Source organism: Acipenser ruthenus, chromosome 25 (genome assembly GCF_902713425.1).
Source record: "Acipenser ruthenus chromosome 25, fAciRut3.2 maternal haplotype, whole genome shotgun sequence".
NCBI lineage: Eukaryota > Metazoa > Chordata > Actinopteri > Acipenseriformes > Acipenseridae > Acipenser > Acipenser ruthenus.
Genome location: NC_081213.1, coordinates 15,145,541 through 15,159,234, shown reverse-complemented (window position 1 = coordinate 15,159,234; position 13,694 = coordinate 15,145,541). Strand labels below are relative to the sequence as shown.

At 38.1% G+C, this 13,694-nt stretch overlaps 1 protein-coding gene across 12 annotated transcripts in view; it reads left to right on the top strand.

Annotated features, from left to right (window-relative positions):
- The window catches only part of LOC117411749 (inositol 1,4,5-trisphosphate receptor type 1), a 168,943-nt gene that overhangs the window by 72,050 nt on the left and 83,199 nt on the right, over nt 1–13,694 (top strand). For 6 of the 12 annotated variants that reach the window (XM_058999395.1, XM_058999393.1, XM_058999392.1 and 3 more), the window contains exons 34-38: nt 116–244; nt 2,883–2,909; nt 6,316–6,436; nt 6,760–6,944; nt 11,340–11,488. In XM_058999395.1, coding sequence (XP_058855378.1) covers nt 116–244; nt 2,883–2,909; nt 6,316–6,436; nt 6,760–6,944; nt 11,340–11,488 — 611 coding nt within the window. The remainder of the gene's footprint in view (nt 1–115; nt 245–2,882; nt 2,910–6,315; nt 6,437–6,759; nt 6,945–11,339; nt 11,489–13,694) is intronic. The other 6 variants (XM_058999396.1, XM_058999394.1, XM_058999397.1 and 3 more) reach the window with 1 other exon arrangement.

Sequence of the window (13,694 nt, the reverse complement as noted above, 5' to 3'; positions counted from 1 at the left end):
AAAAAATATGCATTTTGCTTTTTATTTTTATTCTAAGATATTAACATCAACCAAACCAGAGTTACATTAAATCGTTGCTAAAAATGCCATCTCCTCCTATAATTTTAAATGCTAGGTCTGCAACAATACAAGCGACCGGAAACACGCCGACACCATCCTGGAGAGATACGTGACTGAGACTGTGATGAGCATTGTCACTACTTTCTTCAGCTCCCCGTTCTCAGACCAGAGTACAAGTTTACAGGTAATCCTGCAAGGAACATGGAGCACACAGGGTTTGTTTGTCCTCAACGTTGTTCTGGGTGCATCAGGAACATTACCAGTCCATGCCCTCAATGCATGCTTGGTTGGCAGTATATTTATTTGAAATGCTAATCAAATTGTGTTAATGTGTTTTGAACTAATTTTACCAAATGGCTGCTTGTGTTATAGGAAGCTCATAAGGGACATGTTTTGTACATAATCCTAAAACCATTCTGTCCTTTTGGTGTTTTGAAGTCCTTTGAGCTTTATAGTGGCCTGAGTGTTCATGTAATGTCGTTTTGTCTGGGGTGGTGGCATACAAGAAAGCTATGCTATTGACCAGAGAGGCAATATCATCAACTTGCACAGCCTTGCATTTTGTAGACTAATTTTCCGAGAGTAAAGTGTAAAGGTTTAAAACTAGCAAGAGCCAACTTGCTTACAGAAGGGAGCATTTAAATTGTTCCGAGTAGTTTCTTCCTACTTTTTTTAATACTGTAAATCAGTCAAACCCTTTTAATATCACTTAAATTGTTTACAATAAGTGAAGCTGACTGTCCAGGATTTCAACAGTAACTTGGCAAAATAAGCAGTGTTGATTAAACAAATATGCCTGTTTTGGCATAATTTGTGCAGTGATCTTTTTGGCTATATTGCCTTCCCGTACTTGTATTTGAAACAGCAGTACAGTACCTTTTACATGTAAAATGATAGCAAGTGGGGGTAGAGATCAGTGAGTGATATTAACCAGTGTGATGATAACCACCGTTATATTATCAGGAGCTCGTCCCTGTTGATTCCCATTACATTCTGGCCAGACATTTTCAATGTGGTGCTAAGCGGCAGGTGACACTAACAGGAGTGACATTGCTGTATTTTTATAGTCTTTGCCAAGTGACCCCATCACGTCTCCCCACCCCAGTCTTATTCTTCTCACTTCGGAGAGGCTTTTCATCTTCTTTTCCTACAGGTCTTTCATCATAACCAGTATGTGAGTACGTGACATGTTGTACCCAAGTAGAACAGTTGCCATAAAACCTTTTTTATGTTTCTAGTTTTCTAAAAGGTAATTGTCACTGTAAACATTTAACAAATTCAAGATGATCATTAAAATACATTTGTTCCTGTAACAATGTAGTGGCTTGCTGTCTGTGAAGACCTTTTTATGTGTGCTTTGACTATTCCACGTGCACCCCCCATTGAAATACTGTTAAGACTTGTAGCAACCTCTTGCCAGTTCCAGATTGCAGTAGTGTGCAAATTTTATTATGACACCAAGATTTGTCATTTTATAGTCTATACCATTTCCAGTCAGTGATACAGAAACTATACACATGTGTGAATGTGTTTGTTTGACCACACTGTGCTTTTTTAATTAGGCATCTTATGCGTTTTACCAGTTGTGGCTATTTGTTCCTTTTCTTACCATTTTAAATTGATTGCATGGCTGGCCTATTAAAGTCATCAATGAAATTAGACAATCACTAATTTAGCTATTGTAACAATTTTTCCAAGATTCATTTAGTGGTTTGGTTTCATATGCACAGCAAATCAAAAGCAGTGGGATGTTCTGGTGATTTGCACACTACTGCTTGTGCTATGTCCTGGTCCTGGTGCTATCTCCTGTCCAAGTGACTTTGAAATGTAAAGTTTGCTTATGTTGGCTTCAAAAGTGTTGGAGATTAATCCTTTCCACTGAAGTGCCTTTACTTGTATGAAATAAACCGGGAAACTGCATCATCATTGAAATTCTGGGAACCGATTTTTATGAGGGGGTTGGAGTTCCGGAACATGAAATAGTGCCAAGAATCCACAGACCAATTTCCTAACCCCCCCCCCCCCCCGCCCCCCCCCACTCCTCCCCCTCCCCTTCCGCCTCCCCCTCCCACACACAGTATTGGAGTGCGACATTGTTCTTAATCATGCAATATTTATTAACTGACCAGAAGTAATATTCCTTTCCTGTGAACTACCTTCAGGTGACCTTTGAAAGTAACACAAATTAAGCTTCTATGTGCAGTACTGCATCTCCTGTGTGTCAATGTTAAGGCTTATTGAACAGTTTCCACAGTTATCTATTGAAACGCACATTACTGAACACCTGTACTACAGGGCTCACCTGCTCTCACTAGCCAGTAATTCACTTTTTTTAAATGTTTTATTTTAAAGAAAAGTTAGTTTAAATTGGCCGGTGAACCATCAAGGATTTTTAAGTACAAAGAAATTCTCAGGAATAAAAGAATGGAATGCCCATACTAGTTGTTTCTGGAGTAACTACCTTTAGGAAGTATTTGTGCAGGTATTAAAAGCAGATTGGAAGCAAATTTTCCTCATCCGGGAGGCTGACGTTTTTCTGCTGTATTGCGGCCATAAACTGACAGAATATTTTACAAAACTAACAAATGCAACTGACTCGTCATGTAAACGTGACCTTCCCTTAATCCTAACAAACCTGACACTAATTTTATTCCATTCACATTCTCAGAATTTACCTTTTGCACTTCACAAATAATTTTTGTTGTATATTCGAAATGCCCAAAACTGGTTCTCATAATAAACTGGTTCCTCTTCCCTATAGCACTTCCCTTTTTAAAGACTGTTACTAATGCCTCCTTTTTTTTAATTCTTTTTGGCAACAGGCTACTGTTTTGGAAAAAATAACCAAGGTATTTGGAGTGTGTTCTTAACACAGTAACTGCTATGGTTTTGTGCACAGAGGTGTGGTTTTTGGAGTTTAGTGTCAGGACCAGCATGGTAATGAACTGGTATCAGTGTTGGATTGCAAAGGGCATTCGAATGCCAGGATTGTGCTTGGTTTAAAAGACTGCCTTGTATCCTTGTTCAGGTTGTCCTTTGCATCCCCTGCACTTGTACTAGATCAAAAGTGACCATACTGCTCTCACAGGTATTTGGGGGAATGTGAAATGTACACCTGTATTGCATCTATTTGTTTAAAGTAGAATGGTGTGTTAAATCCTTCTCCCCTAAGCTTTTGGGTTTTGTGGATTTTAGAGCAATCTCATTTTGTCACATGGAAATATGGGCAGTTTACTGTGGGTGCATTGTGGAAGGTTGACCACTTTGCACCGATATGGAAAGGAAATGGTGACAGGTGATGCTATTCCACTATGGGCTGCACCATTGTGGGTGTTTCCGTGTTCCTGGATTGACATTAGACAACCCTAGGTTCCACCAAAGGACATTCAGAATGAAATACTGAGGAATCGTGAAATGCTTCACATAAAACATCACATGAATGGCTCTAGTTCAGAACTAGAACATAATGATTTGTACTTTGTTTTGCTAAAAAGAAACAAAAAAAACACCAAACATAAAGTAGGGTTGGATAGCTGATCATCAATTAATAAATGTAATTATGTTTCTAATCTGTCTCCTTAAATCCTGTTTTAACTCATTTCACTTCCACCCTAGTTCTTACTCGCAAGCCTTTTTTTGTCAAACACAATCAACCTTATTGATTTTAGCACTGAGATTTTCTTCTCTCTTTCCACAGGATAGAATGGAATGCTTTCATTATCAGTATAACTGTCTTAATTAAGCCACTTTAATTTTTTAATTTTTGAACATTACATCTTATTACAAATATTGATTGACCACTTCAAGAAAGTGTTTTACATGTAAATGATGTATCTGCTTAGCAAGTGGTGATTAAATATTTAAATCTCTGCTGATTTTTATTTTCTTTAATTTCCCATGTGTTCTAAATTGAATTTGTGGTCATTAATTTGGCGTTGTGTTTAGTGGTGTAGCTTTTTTTGTGATTTCGTACAGTAGTTTTAAATATTTCAGATGTTCTATTTAAAAAATGTTAGCTCAGTTTGCTGTTAATATAGATGGTATTTTTTATATGTACTATTTTTTTTTTTGTTTTAGATTTCTTAAACTCTTTAAAATTATAAAGTAGCCATAAGAATGATGGTTGGTTCAATGTTGGAAATTAGTGCTGCTAGTGGGTGTGATGGTGGGTTTTTCCTTTATGCTCCCCTGTAAGATGGTGTGATCCGATACATTCTCACAACTTTAAATCACTTGATGGGGAAAAAAAAAAAAATTATATATATATATATATATATATATATATATATATATATATATATATATATATATATATATATATATATAGTACCAGTCAAAAGTTTGAGTACACTTGCTGGAAACTAGGTTTTTTTCATAATTGACTGTTTTACGTCGTATACGTTTCTGTAAATACTTAAAAATGAAAACAGATGTTACAATATACAAAACATAAGTATCAAAGCAATGTTCAAGAAAATTGAAAATTGTCTCTCTAAATCTTGGATTCCTCAAAATAGCCACCCTTTGCCTTAACAGCCTCACAAACACGAGGCATTTGGTTAACAAGTTTCGGCAGGAAATCACCCGACATGTCTTACCAGCTCTTCTGCAGCAATTCCCAGAGATGTAGGGCACTTGTGGGTAGCTTTTGTTTTGACTCGTCTGTCCAGTTCGTCCCATACAAGTTCTATGGGATTGAGGTCTGGAGACTGGGCAGGCCAGGTCATTAGATTGAGTTGTCCTTCACTTTCCTTCTTCGCCAGATAGTTCTTGCACAACTTTGAGGTGTGTTTCGGGTCATTATCTTGAAGAATGAAGGACTGCCCAACTAGCCGTAATCCTGATGGAATGGCATGCCTCTGAAGTATGCTATGATAGCCATGCTGGCTGAGCTTGCCATGGACTTTGTAAAGATCACCAACTCTGTCACCAGCAATGCAATCCCAGACCACGACACTGCCTCCTCCATGCTTGACAGTGGGAACCACACATGCAGAACTCATGCGCTCACCCTCTCTGCGTCTTACAAATACTCGGCCGTTGGACCCAAATTTTTCAAATTTTGACTCATCGGTCCATAAGACCGACTTCCACTCCTTAAACGTCCAGTTTCTGTGTTTTTTGGCCCAGGCAAGTCTCTTCCTCTTATTCTGCACTCTCCTCTGAACAGTTGATGTTGAAACATCTGTACTACTTGTAGCATTTAGCTGAGCTTGTATTTCAGGGGCAGTTAATCGCCGGTTTCGCAGACATGTGACTCGAATGAACTTGTTCTCTGATTCTGAGGTCACCCTTGGCCTGCCTGACCTTGTTCGGTCCTCATGAGTGCCAGTTTCTTCAAATCGTTTGATGGTCTTGGCCACAGCAGTTAGACACTTGCAAAGTTCTTGCGATTTGTCTTAAAGATTTTACTTCATTTCTTAAAGTAATTACAGACTTTTTTTTCTTTGCTTAACTGAGCGTATTTTGCCATTTTCTACTCCCTTACATTCAGGAATGACAAACTTGTGCCTATGCTACCTATATTTTATAGTAATCATGGACCCTCACCTGTTAACAATAATTGGTGACAAAAGGTTAATTTGGTAACATGCTAGTTAACTCGGAGAACATCTAACAGAGACACTTTTATACTTGTTCTAACACCGTGTTATACACATTTCAGACTTTTAACTGTCTTGGGCTTCAGACTGAAATCCCCTTGTTTTGGGTGACCATTTCATTGAAATTGACAAGATTTACATTTTCATTTAAAAATAAATTTTTTGAATGCAATTCACTTATGATTATCAGCTTATATAAGTGCACGTATCATATAATGAAATATTAAGTGTTTATAGACAAGTTTATGTAGTTTAAAAGCATAGATTGATCATGAAAAACCTGGTTTCAAGCAGGTGTACTCAAACTTTTGACTGGTACTGTATATCTATATAATATCTATATATAATATCGATATATCTAGATATCTATATATAAACTATATATATATATATATATATATATATATATATATAATATATATATAATTACACACTCTGCTGGCTTGTAGCCCTGGACAGGACTAAGATGTAGTCTGTGTTTTGAGCTCAAAGTTAGCTGCAAGTTGGTTCCTGACTCCTCCCACCACTACTTTTGATTAACCAATCAGTGTAGTTCTGTATTTTCCAAGTAATGAAGGGCAGCTTTGTGAAATGCATTTGACTTGTATACAGCATGCCAGTGAGCACTCACTTGCTTCTCCTCTCTCCTCAGACCCGCCAGCCAGTGTTTGTCCAACTCTTGCAGGGAGTGTTCAGGGTGTACCACTGTAACTGGCTGCTGCCAGTGCAGAAGGGCTCTGTGGAGAGCTGTATTAAGGTGCTCTCAGACGTAGGTAAGGATAGTCTTCCAGTGCTGAGTGCCAATCTCCTTTGCTTTTCAGCCCCCCACCTCCGCCACCCCCCAAAAAAGGATAACCCTGCTTGAACTGCCAGGCCTCATGTCAAAAATCATAAAACAGAATGGGATGGTAAAGAGAAATTAAGTTACATGCATTTTAAGTGCATATATTGTATAGTTAATTATAAGCAAGGTCGAAGTAGTAAAATGTTTAGAGTAACAACACAGAATTTACTGGAAGTCCACTTGAACAACTTTCCTAGTGGGTTGTGTTTTTTTTTTTTTTTAAATGCTTTTGTGTGTCTCTCCTTTCACTAGCTAAAAGCCGAGCCATTGCCATCCCAGTGGACTTGGACAGCCAGGTGAACAACCTGTTCCTGAAATCCCACAACATCGTTCAGAAGACGGCTCTGAGCTGGAGGATGTCTGCCCGCAACGCGACCCGAAGAGACTCGGTCCTGCCTGTCTGCAAGGATTACAGGAACATCATAGAGCGGCTTCAGGTAACGAGGGAGCCGAGATGCTCTAGATTGCCAATGTTTCAGTTGAAGGGCTCAATTAACGGCGATCAATTGCTGTGGGTGCCCTTCTCAGTTGCCGCAATGCCCCCATAATGTATGTCTCTTCACGGCAATTCTGGCCGCACCAGTTCCATACAGAACACTTGTGTCAGTATTTCTGAATGCGGCAGAATACAATAACCCCAGTTTCATGCAGCAGTTGTGATGGTGACCAAACTTGTGTGAGTACACTAAGTTTGTGTGTTGCACATGTGTCATTAACAAAATTACATGGAAACTTAAAAGAAAAAAATTCTAATGAAGGACTGAAACTCTGCAAAAGGTCAAAAGTTTTGAGTTAACCGAACAGATTTATCTTTTTGATGCATCTTTTAGCAGCCGCATCTATCCCAAATATATTCGGTTACATTGCCTTCAGGAGTCGGAGGATAATTTTAATTGAGCTAGTTACATGACCAGCTGATAATATCTCTTTACTTCAGCCAAAGAAACAGGCACGGTAATTAAGAAGCTGCCATAATAAAAAAAAAAAAAAAACAGTAAATGTAGCACACAGAACGCATATAACATTGGGACTGTAATTAGGAAACATTTAGCAAATTCAAAATTTAAATGTACTGCAGCTTACTTGATTGCAGTAGAAAAACTGCCATTTGATTTAATTAACTTTCAGATTGTGGGAATGAAAGAATGGTTTGGAAATATCTACAATATGATACTGTGTTTACTGTGGTTTATTCATATCAAAATAACAGAACCAGCTCACTGAAATCCTTTTTTTTTTTTTAATTTATTTTACTAAAACAAATGGTTACATGTACAGTAAAGACATAAGAGCTGGCTGTGTTACATGCTCTCAGACCAGGACTCCACTAACACTGAGCATGCGAGCTGCAACATGCTATTTCCTATATTGAAAATGGACACAAAGGTGCTGTCACCTTGCCCTTGTTGCCAATATAGAGCCCTGCAATCCACCTTTGTTTTGTAGACCTCATAGAACTGTAGCAGTTTTAAAAATGAAATTTTTTATATCTTGGGTAGTCCTAACCTTTTGAGTGTGGCCAAACACTAGAGTGTATATCTGTCCCAGTGTAGTTAAACCTGCAAAGGAAAGCAAAACTGCATCTTTAAACGACCAGAATATTTCTAATGGTTTGATTTTAAGCAGGGGGCTGCAGTTGAAAAGCACCACCACAGATTTGTAGCATGTTGATTTGTAACCACTGTGACACGCATTGTTTTTTCTGACATAGCTTCATCTTTTTGTTATATTCCTTTTCTAGAGTTCACTGTTTTGTGGTAGAAGATCACCTTCATACTGGGGTATTTTTTAGTCCTCTTGCATGTTCTTGCATCTTCCCTGCATGTAACTTGGTTTTCAGTGTTTTTTGCTGAGGACATTGCATCTCTCTAGGTTTATCAGCCATTAACATTGGTGTTTCTAATCGTCTTTGTATGGCATCATGTATATCCACGCACATTTCGATGCCAAGAAGGGGGTCTGAAATATAGCGTGGTGCAACGTTGGCTCCCAGCATCATAACATAGTTCTTGCTAGCGGTAGCTTTATTGAGAACATTGGTGTCTGGTGTGCAACATGTTTACAAAGACATTTCTGGGTTGTCTGTTCATTTGACAAACTGTTCATGTGGTTATAAGCTTGAACTCAAGAATGACTGACTGTACATGTTTCAGTTGAAGCCATGGACTAGTTCTAAAACACCATGCCCAAATATAAAACAAGTTAAAGGGAGTGAGACAACTACTAAATCCTAATCCCTGAATGGAGTATCAAGTCTGTTTAACAGTATTGAGAGAGTATCAGAAAACTCAAATCCTCTGAAATGTGTGTGACCATATAATAACTAATGACAATATTATCTTGAAACTAGCACTTGCACCCAGTCATGAAGATTTTTTTTTTTTTTTGACATTAACATTAAGAGTTTCATCAATGGACACCTACTAAATCTACTCTGAAATGATTGTACTTCTCATCACATCATAAAGTCACACAGAGTCTAGTTTACTAATGTAGGTTGTTTGTGCTGCTACCGGGGCATTGTTTAAGTGACCTAATCAAACATCTAATCATTTAAATATAATTCAAGAATGAAGTCAACCAATTAACATAGAGGAACCGGAGAGGAGGGCTTTACCCTCTGGTAAGGCCTATCTCGTGCAGTTAAATGACCCGAGCTGAAGGAGAGTGTGTTTTAACATAGCCAGAAGGGTCTTGCCAAATAGTAAAGCCTGACTAGTCCATGCAGATGCCATCGCATTATAACAATGAGTAGCCAAACACAACACCATTAACTGAAGGAAGTTCTGAAACCCAGAACTGGCTTCAGGATTACTGCATCCTTCAGTCCCTGATGTATCCTATTGATTTTGTTTTTGTAAATGTATTCATTGAAAATTTCCCCAATTGCGTAGGTTTTGCAAACAGCTTTTTTTTTTTTTTTGGTTTGTTTTGGAAATGCAAATGCATAACCTTGTCACCTTGTACGAGTTCATGCATGCCTGAAACTTCACTGCATAGCTGTTTTATCACAGCTACTCTACTGTATTTTATTTTGATGAAACTAGTGGTTGGTGAATTCCTATAATCGTTCTCTGTAAAGCCTCAGCACTCCCCTAGGTGTGTTTCGTATACTTCAACCTAAAACAGCCACTGACTCATGGCAAAATGTTTTCACTTTCACAAGTCATTGGGCAAGACTTCATACAAATTTTGCTTTGGCCAATGATTTGCAGTTTGTTACAAATTGTGAAATAAAAACAAAAAACCTGCCCAGCTCCAATGGGAATTCAAATTCGCACTCAAGATCAATTGAGTTAACCAGTTTTTGGTGGAGTTTATTTTCCAGGTGTCAGATATGCAAGTCAAGCACAAACGTTGTCCTCATGTAGTCTCATCTACATGAATGTATATAAAAACACTCGTGCTGGGCTTCAACAAAGTATGTTAAAGATAAAACCTTTTGAAAAATGAAACGGAATTGAAATCCTTCATATAAACTGATCTTTCTCCAGCTTTCTTCAACATTACCGATTGGCTCAGACATGGTCAACGAGGATTCTCATTGGTTAGCCTATCCGGAGTAGAAGTTGCAAGTCCCATTCTTTATGCTGAACATCATGGTGTTTGTAGTCAGTTTCCGTAATGGGGCCCACACTTGAAAACTGCATTGTCAACGTATCTTCCACTCACTCAAACCCCTGTGCCAAAGGGGGATTTTGCCAGGCAAAACCATTGCTTTGGAACAAATTTAGACTAGTGTGCAAATGAAATGTGCATGACTGTCTAAATAATTCTGAACTTGAATCTACTGTTTATTTAAACCTTTTGTCACAAGCATTGAGACAAGCCCTTGAGTTCATTAGAATAAGTCTGTAGATAAAGCCTCTAATAACTATATATATATATATATATATATATATATATATATATATATATATATATATATATATATATATATATATATGTATATTCCCACTCAGAATGGAATGTGATGAGATACAAGTGAAGTCTTTTCTAAGACTTGTTCTTGTGCAATCTGGCCTATATCCCACACAATCATGTCTATCATCAGTCTTCCCTCCTCCCTTCCTGAACGTGAAATTAATCTGAACACTTGAGCTAGCAGTGCATTTGATAGGTTTTTATTTTGACTGTTTTAATGGCCGCACATCAAATATAAGTATCCATAATCAATGTCATATACCTACATTCATATGTCAGCTTTTGCAAAACCTTTTGAAATGGTAGAAAATCCGATGGGGCCAAGATTCAGAGCCCTATTGAAAAGCAGTTGGTTCACAAATTTAAGTGGGTTGAACTGTTGCCTCTACCTTTTTAAATGAACCTAAAAAAAATTGAAACTTTCAGAACCTAATTGAAAAGTACTTGGAATTTTCTGAACCATGTCTGTAAAAACTCATAACTAAACTTGTTTCAATGTCAAACTGGGACTGCCTACCACTCTTTCCATCTTCAGTCTTGAATCCAGTCTATGATCGTTTCCATTCTTCACATGCTTTCCGTTCTTGTGCCATTCTCATTTTATAAATTCCTTCATCTAATTTCAACCTTTCCCTGACAGTTTAAATCAACAGCAGTCAATTATTCCCCTTTTTATCTGTCTGCTTCATATCCAAATGGAACACGACTGATTTCAAGTAGAAGCATGGCCTTATACATTCTGCCATTTTGTATAAAGCTGAATAAAACCAATGGTTTTGGCATGTAAGCTGTGGTGTGACTGCCATGTTGATAATGTTGGTTGGGCTGTGGGATTGATTGGCTGATAACTGTCTGGGCTGTGGAATTGATTGGTTAATGGCAGGCTGGGCTATGGGATTGTGTTTCAGGATATCGTATCTGCACTGGAGGACCGGCTGCGACCCCTGGTCCAGGCTGAGCTCTCCGTGCTGGTGGACGTCCTACATCGGCCAGAGCTGCTCTTCCCAGAGAACACAGATGCCAGGAGGAAGTGTGAGAGCGGAGGCTTCATCTGCAAGTAGGTCCTCGCAGGGGCGGGGGGGGGGGGGGGGGGGGGGTATAAATGAATCTTGCAGCTACACCAAATCCTGTGGTGGTTGTGTGTTTTTTTAAATAACATTACATCAGATTTAAGAAAAATGTATCATTACATATGTTCTCATGTATTACCAACCATACATCATGGAACAAGACCTCTGTAATGCCACCAGTTGTAGCTGCAGTACTTGAACACAATGTAAAATAGACTTGGATGACTAATTGGCAGTTTGATGCATCTACCTAATGACCGGCAGTTTCAGGCTAGCACTACTAACTATACCACAATGCACCTGGTCTAGTCATGCTATGTCAGTGAGCATTTTCAAAAGTAACACCTGTACAGGAACCCATGTGTGTCCTAATGTAAGGTCAAACTCCGTTCATGCCTTTCTGAGGCTGAGACGGTATTGAGTCTGTAAAAGGTACTTCCCATGTGTTTAATGAATGGAACAAACCAAGTATGTTCATCTTTGTCAACAGCTAGGCCAGATAAACTTATTAGCTGCAACAAAAACCTTTTATTACAAAACGTAATCAGAAAAATCTAGTTGCTAAAAAGTGTAAAGCTTGATGGAATCAGGCAAATCATTTACAGTGCGAGAGAGAGGAATAAAATTCAAGCACATTATTGTTTTTATGCACTTGTTTTATATTTCGACCAGATTTCCCTCATCAAAATCCCCAGAAGGTTAAACATGGACAAGCAATGTGCGCCACTTTACTGCAATCTGAACATTAATTGGCATGCATCCTCTTTGGCCTTTAAGCTACAGAGCAAAACCTCTAACCCAAGAGATGTGTAGTTCATGAGGCTGCATCCTGTGATGATGACTCTTGAGTTCTGAATAGGCGCACGTACACAGTGACAGCCACCACCCTTCATGTGAATTTCTGGTTATATGACTCAACTTGTTAGCTCTTGTGCTCAGTAGTTTTGCCCTGTAAAGTTATTGTACCTTGCAGTACTTGTTATATTGCTTTGATCCTTGACCTCCTGTGCAGGGTGTACCCATGAGAAAAGCTCTTTCGTGCTTCCTGGGCCATGTGTGTCTGAGTCGGGTGACTGACTGTGGTGTCACGGTACAACAGACAATATGGGTGTGGAGTCTCGTCATTTTGTTTGAATTTTTTTTTTTTGTGGACGAAAAAATAGTTCCACTCTGTATTTGATAGCCCCCCTAACCTCTTGTTTTAAAGACTGCCCTGCTATATTTTAAATAGATGTTGAGAATTGACATGTAATTTCAATTTTTTATTTATATAGTGCCTTGCATAACACAGTATCTCAAAGTGCTTTACATGTCAGGAAAGATTAAAACACAATTATAAAAATAAGCAAATACAAACAATTGTATTTGGAAGTCGGGTTAAAAAGCCTAAGCTTGTTATGAGTGCTGTGATTGCATTTTTCTAATCCTCTTTCTGTGGGAGTTTAATCCAGATTAATTAGAATTTAGCACTTAATGGTTTAATACATTCTTAGTGGCCTTTTCTATTCCTCAGATTATGTTGCTAATTAGCAAGAAAATGGTGCATCTTTTTAAAAATTCAACTGCTTTTTTTCCCTGCTTGGGAATTCTAATTAACAGAAACAAATGCTTGAGTTTTTTATATGTACCTTGTATCGAATCACTTCCTGTGCTGTAGGCTTCAGTTTGGTTGTAGCTATACCATTGTAATCTGAAATGTGCTTACTCCTAAATGAATGTAAAATCATTTAACACAAGAAAAGGAGAGCAGTGATTTTTGCAGGTGCTAATAAAAAGATTGCTTTTAGGCAACAGCAGCGATATGGGCAGAATTAGACTACAACAGTTTCATCGAACTATTTTAATCATAAGACATTACCTAAGCAATTTAATATCGCTTTTAAAGGGACTGAGCTAAAATCAAACGTGAAATATTGTAATCTGGGAAGGGCCGTTGAACAGAAAATAGAACGCTTTACAATGTACTGTCAACATGGCCTAACCTTGAACTGACCAGGTTTAGTGAAATAGGCTACTGTATAGTCCTAGGTTTTGCATTGCTTTTTAATTGTCCATTTTAATAAAATTGTTTTCAATATACAGATGAAAAGAAACAATGTTCACTTTTAGTATTTCTACTCTTTAGACTATTCCTCTGCTCTGTTTCTGGAAATTTAGAATCTCTGATTCAGTGCCAGTTGTCAGTTTACAATA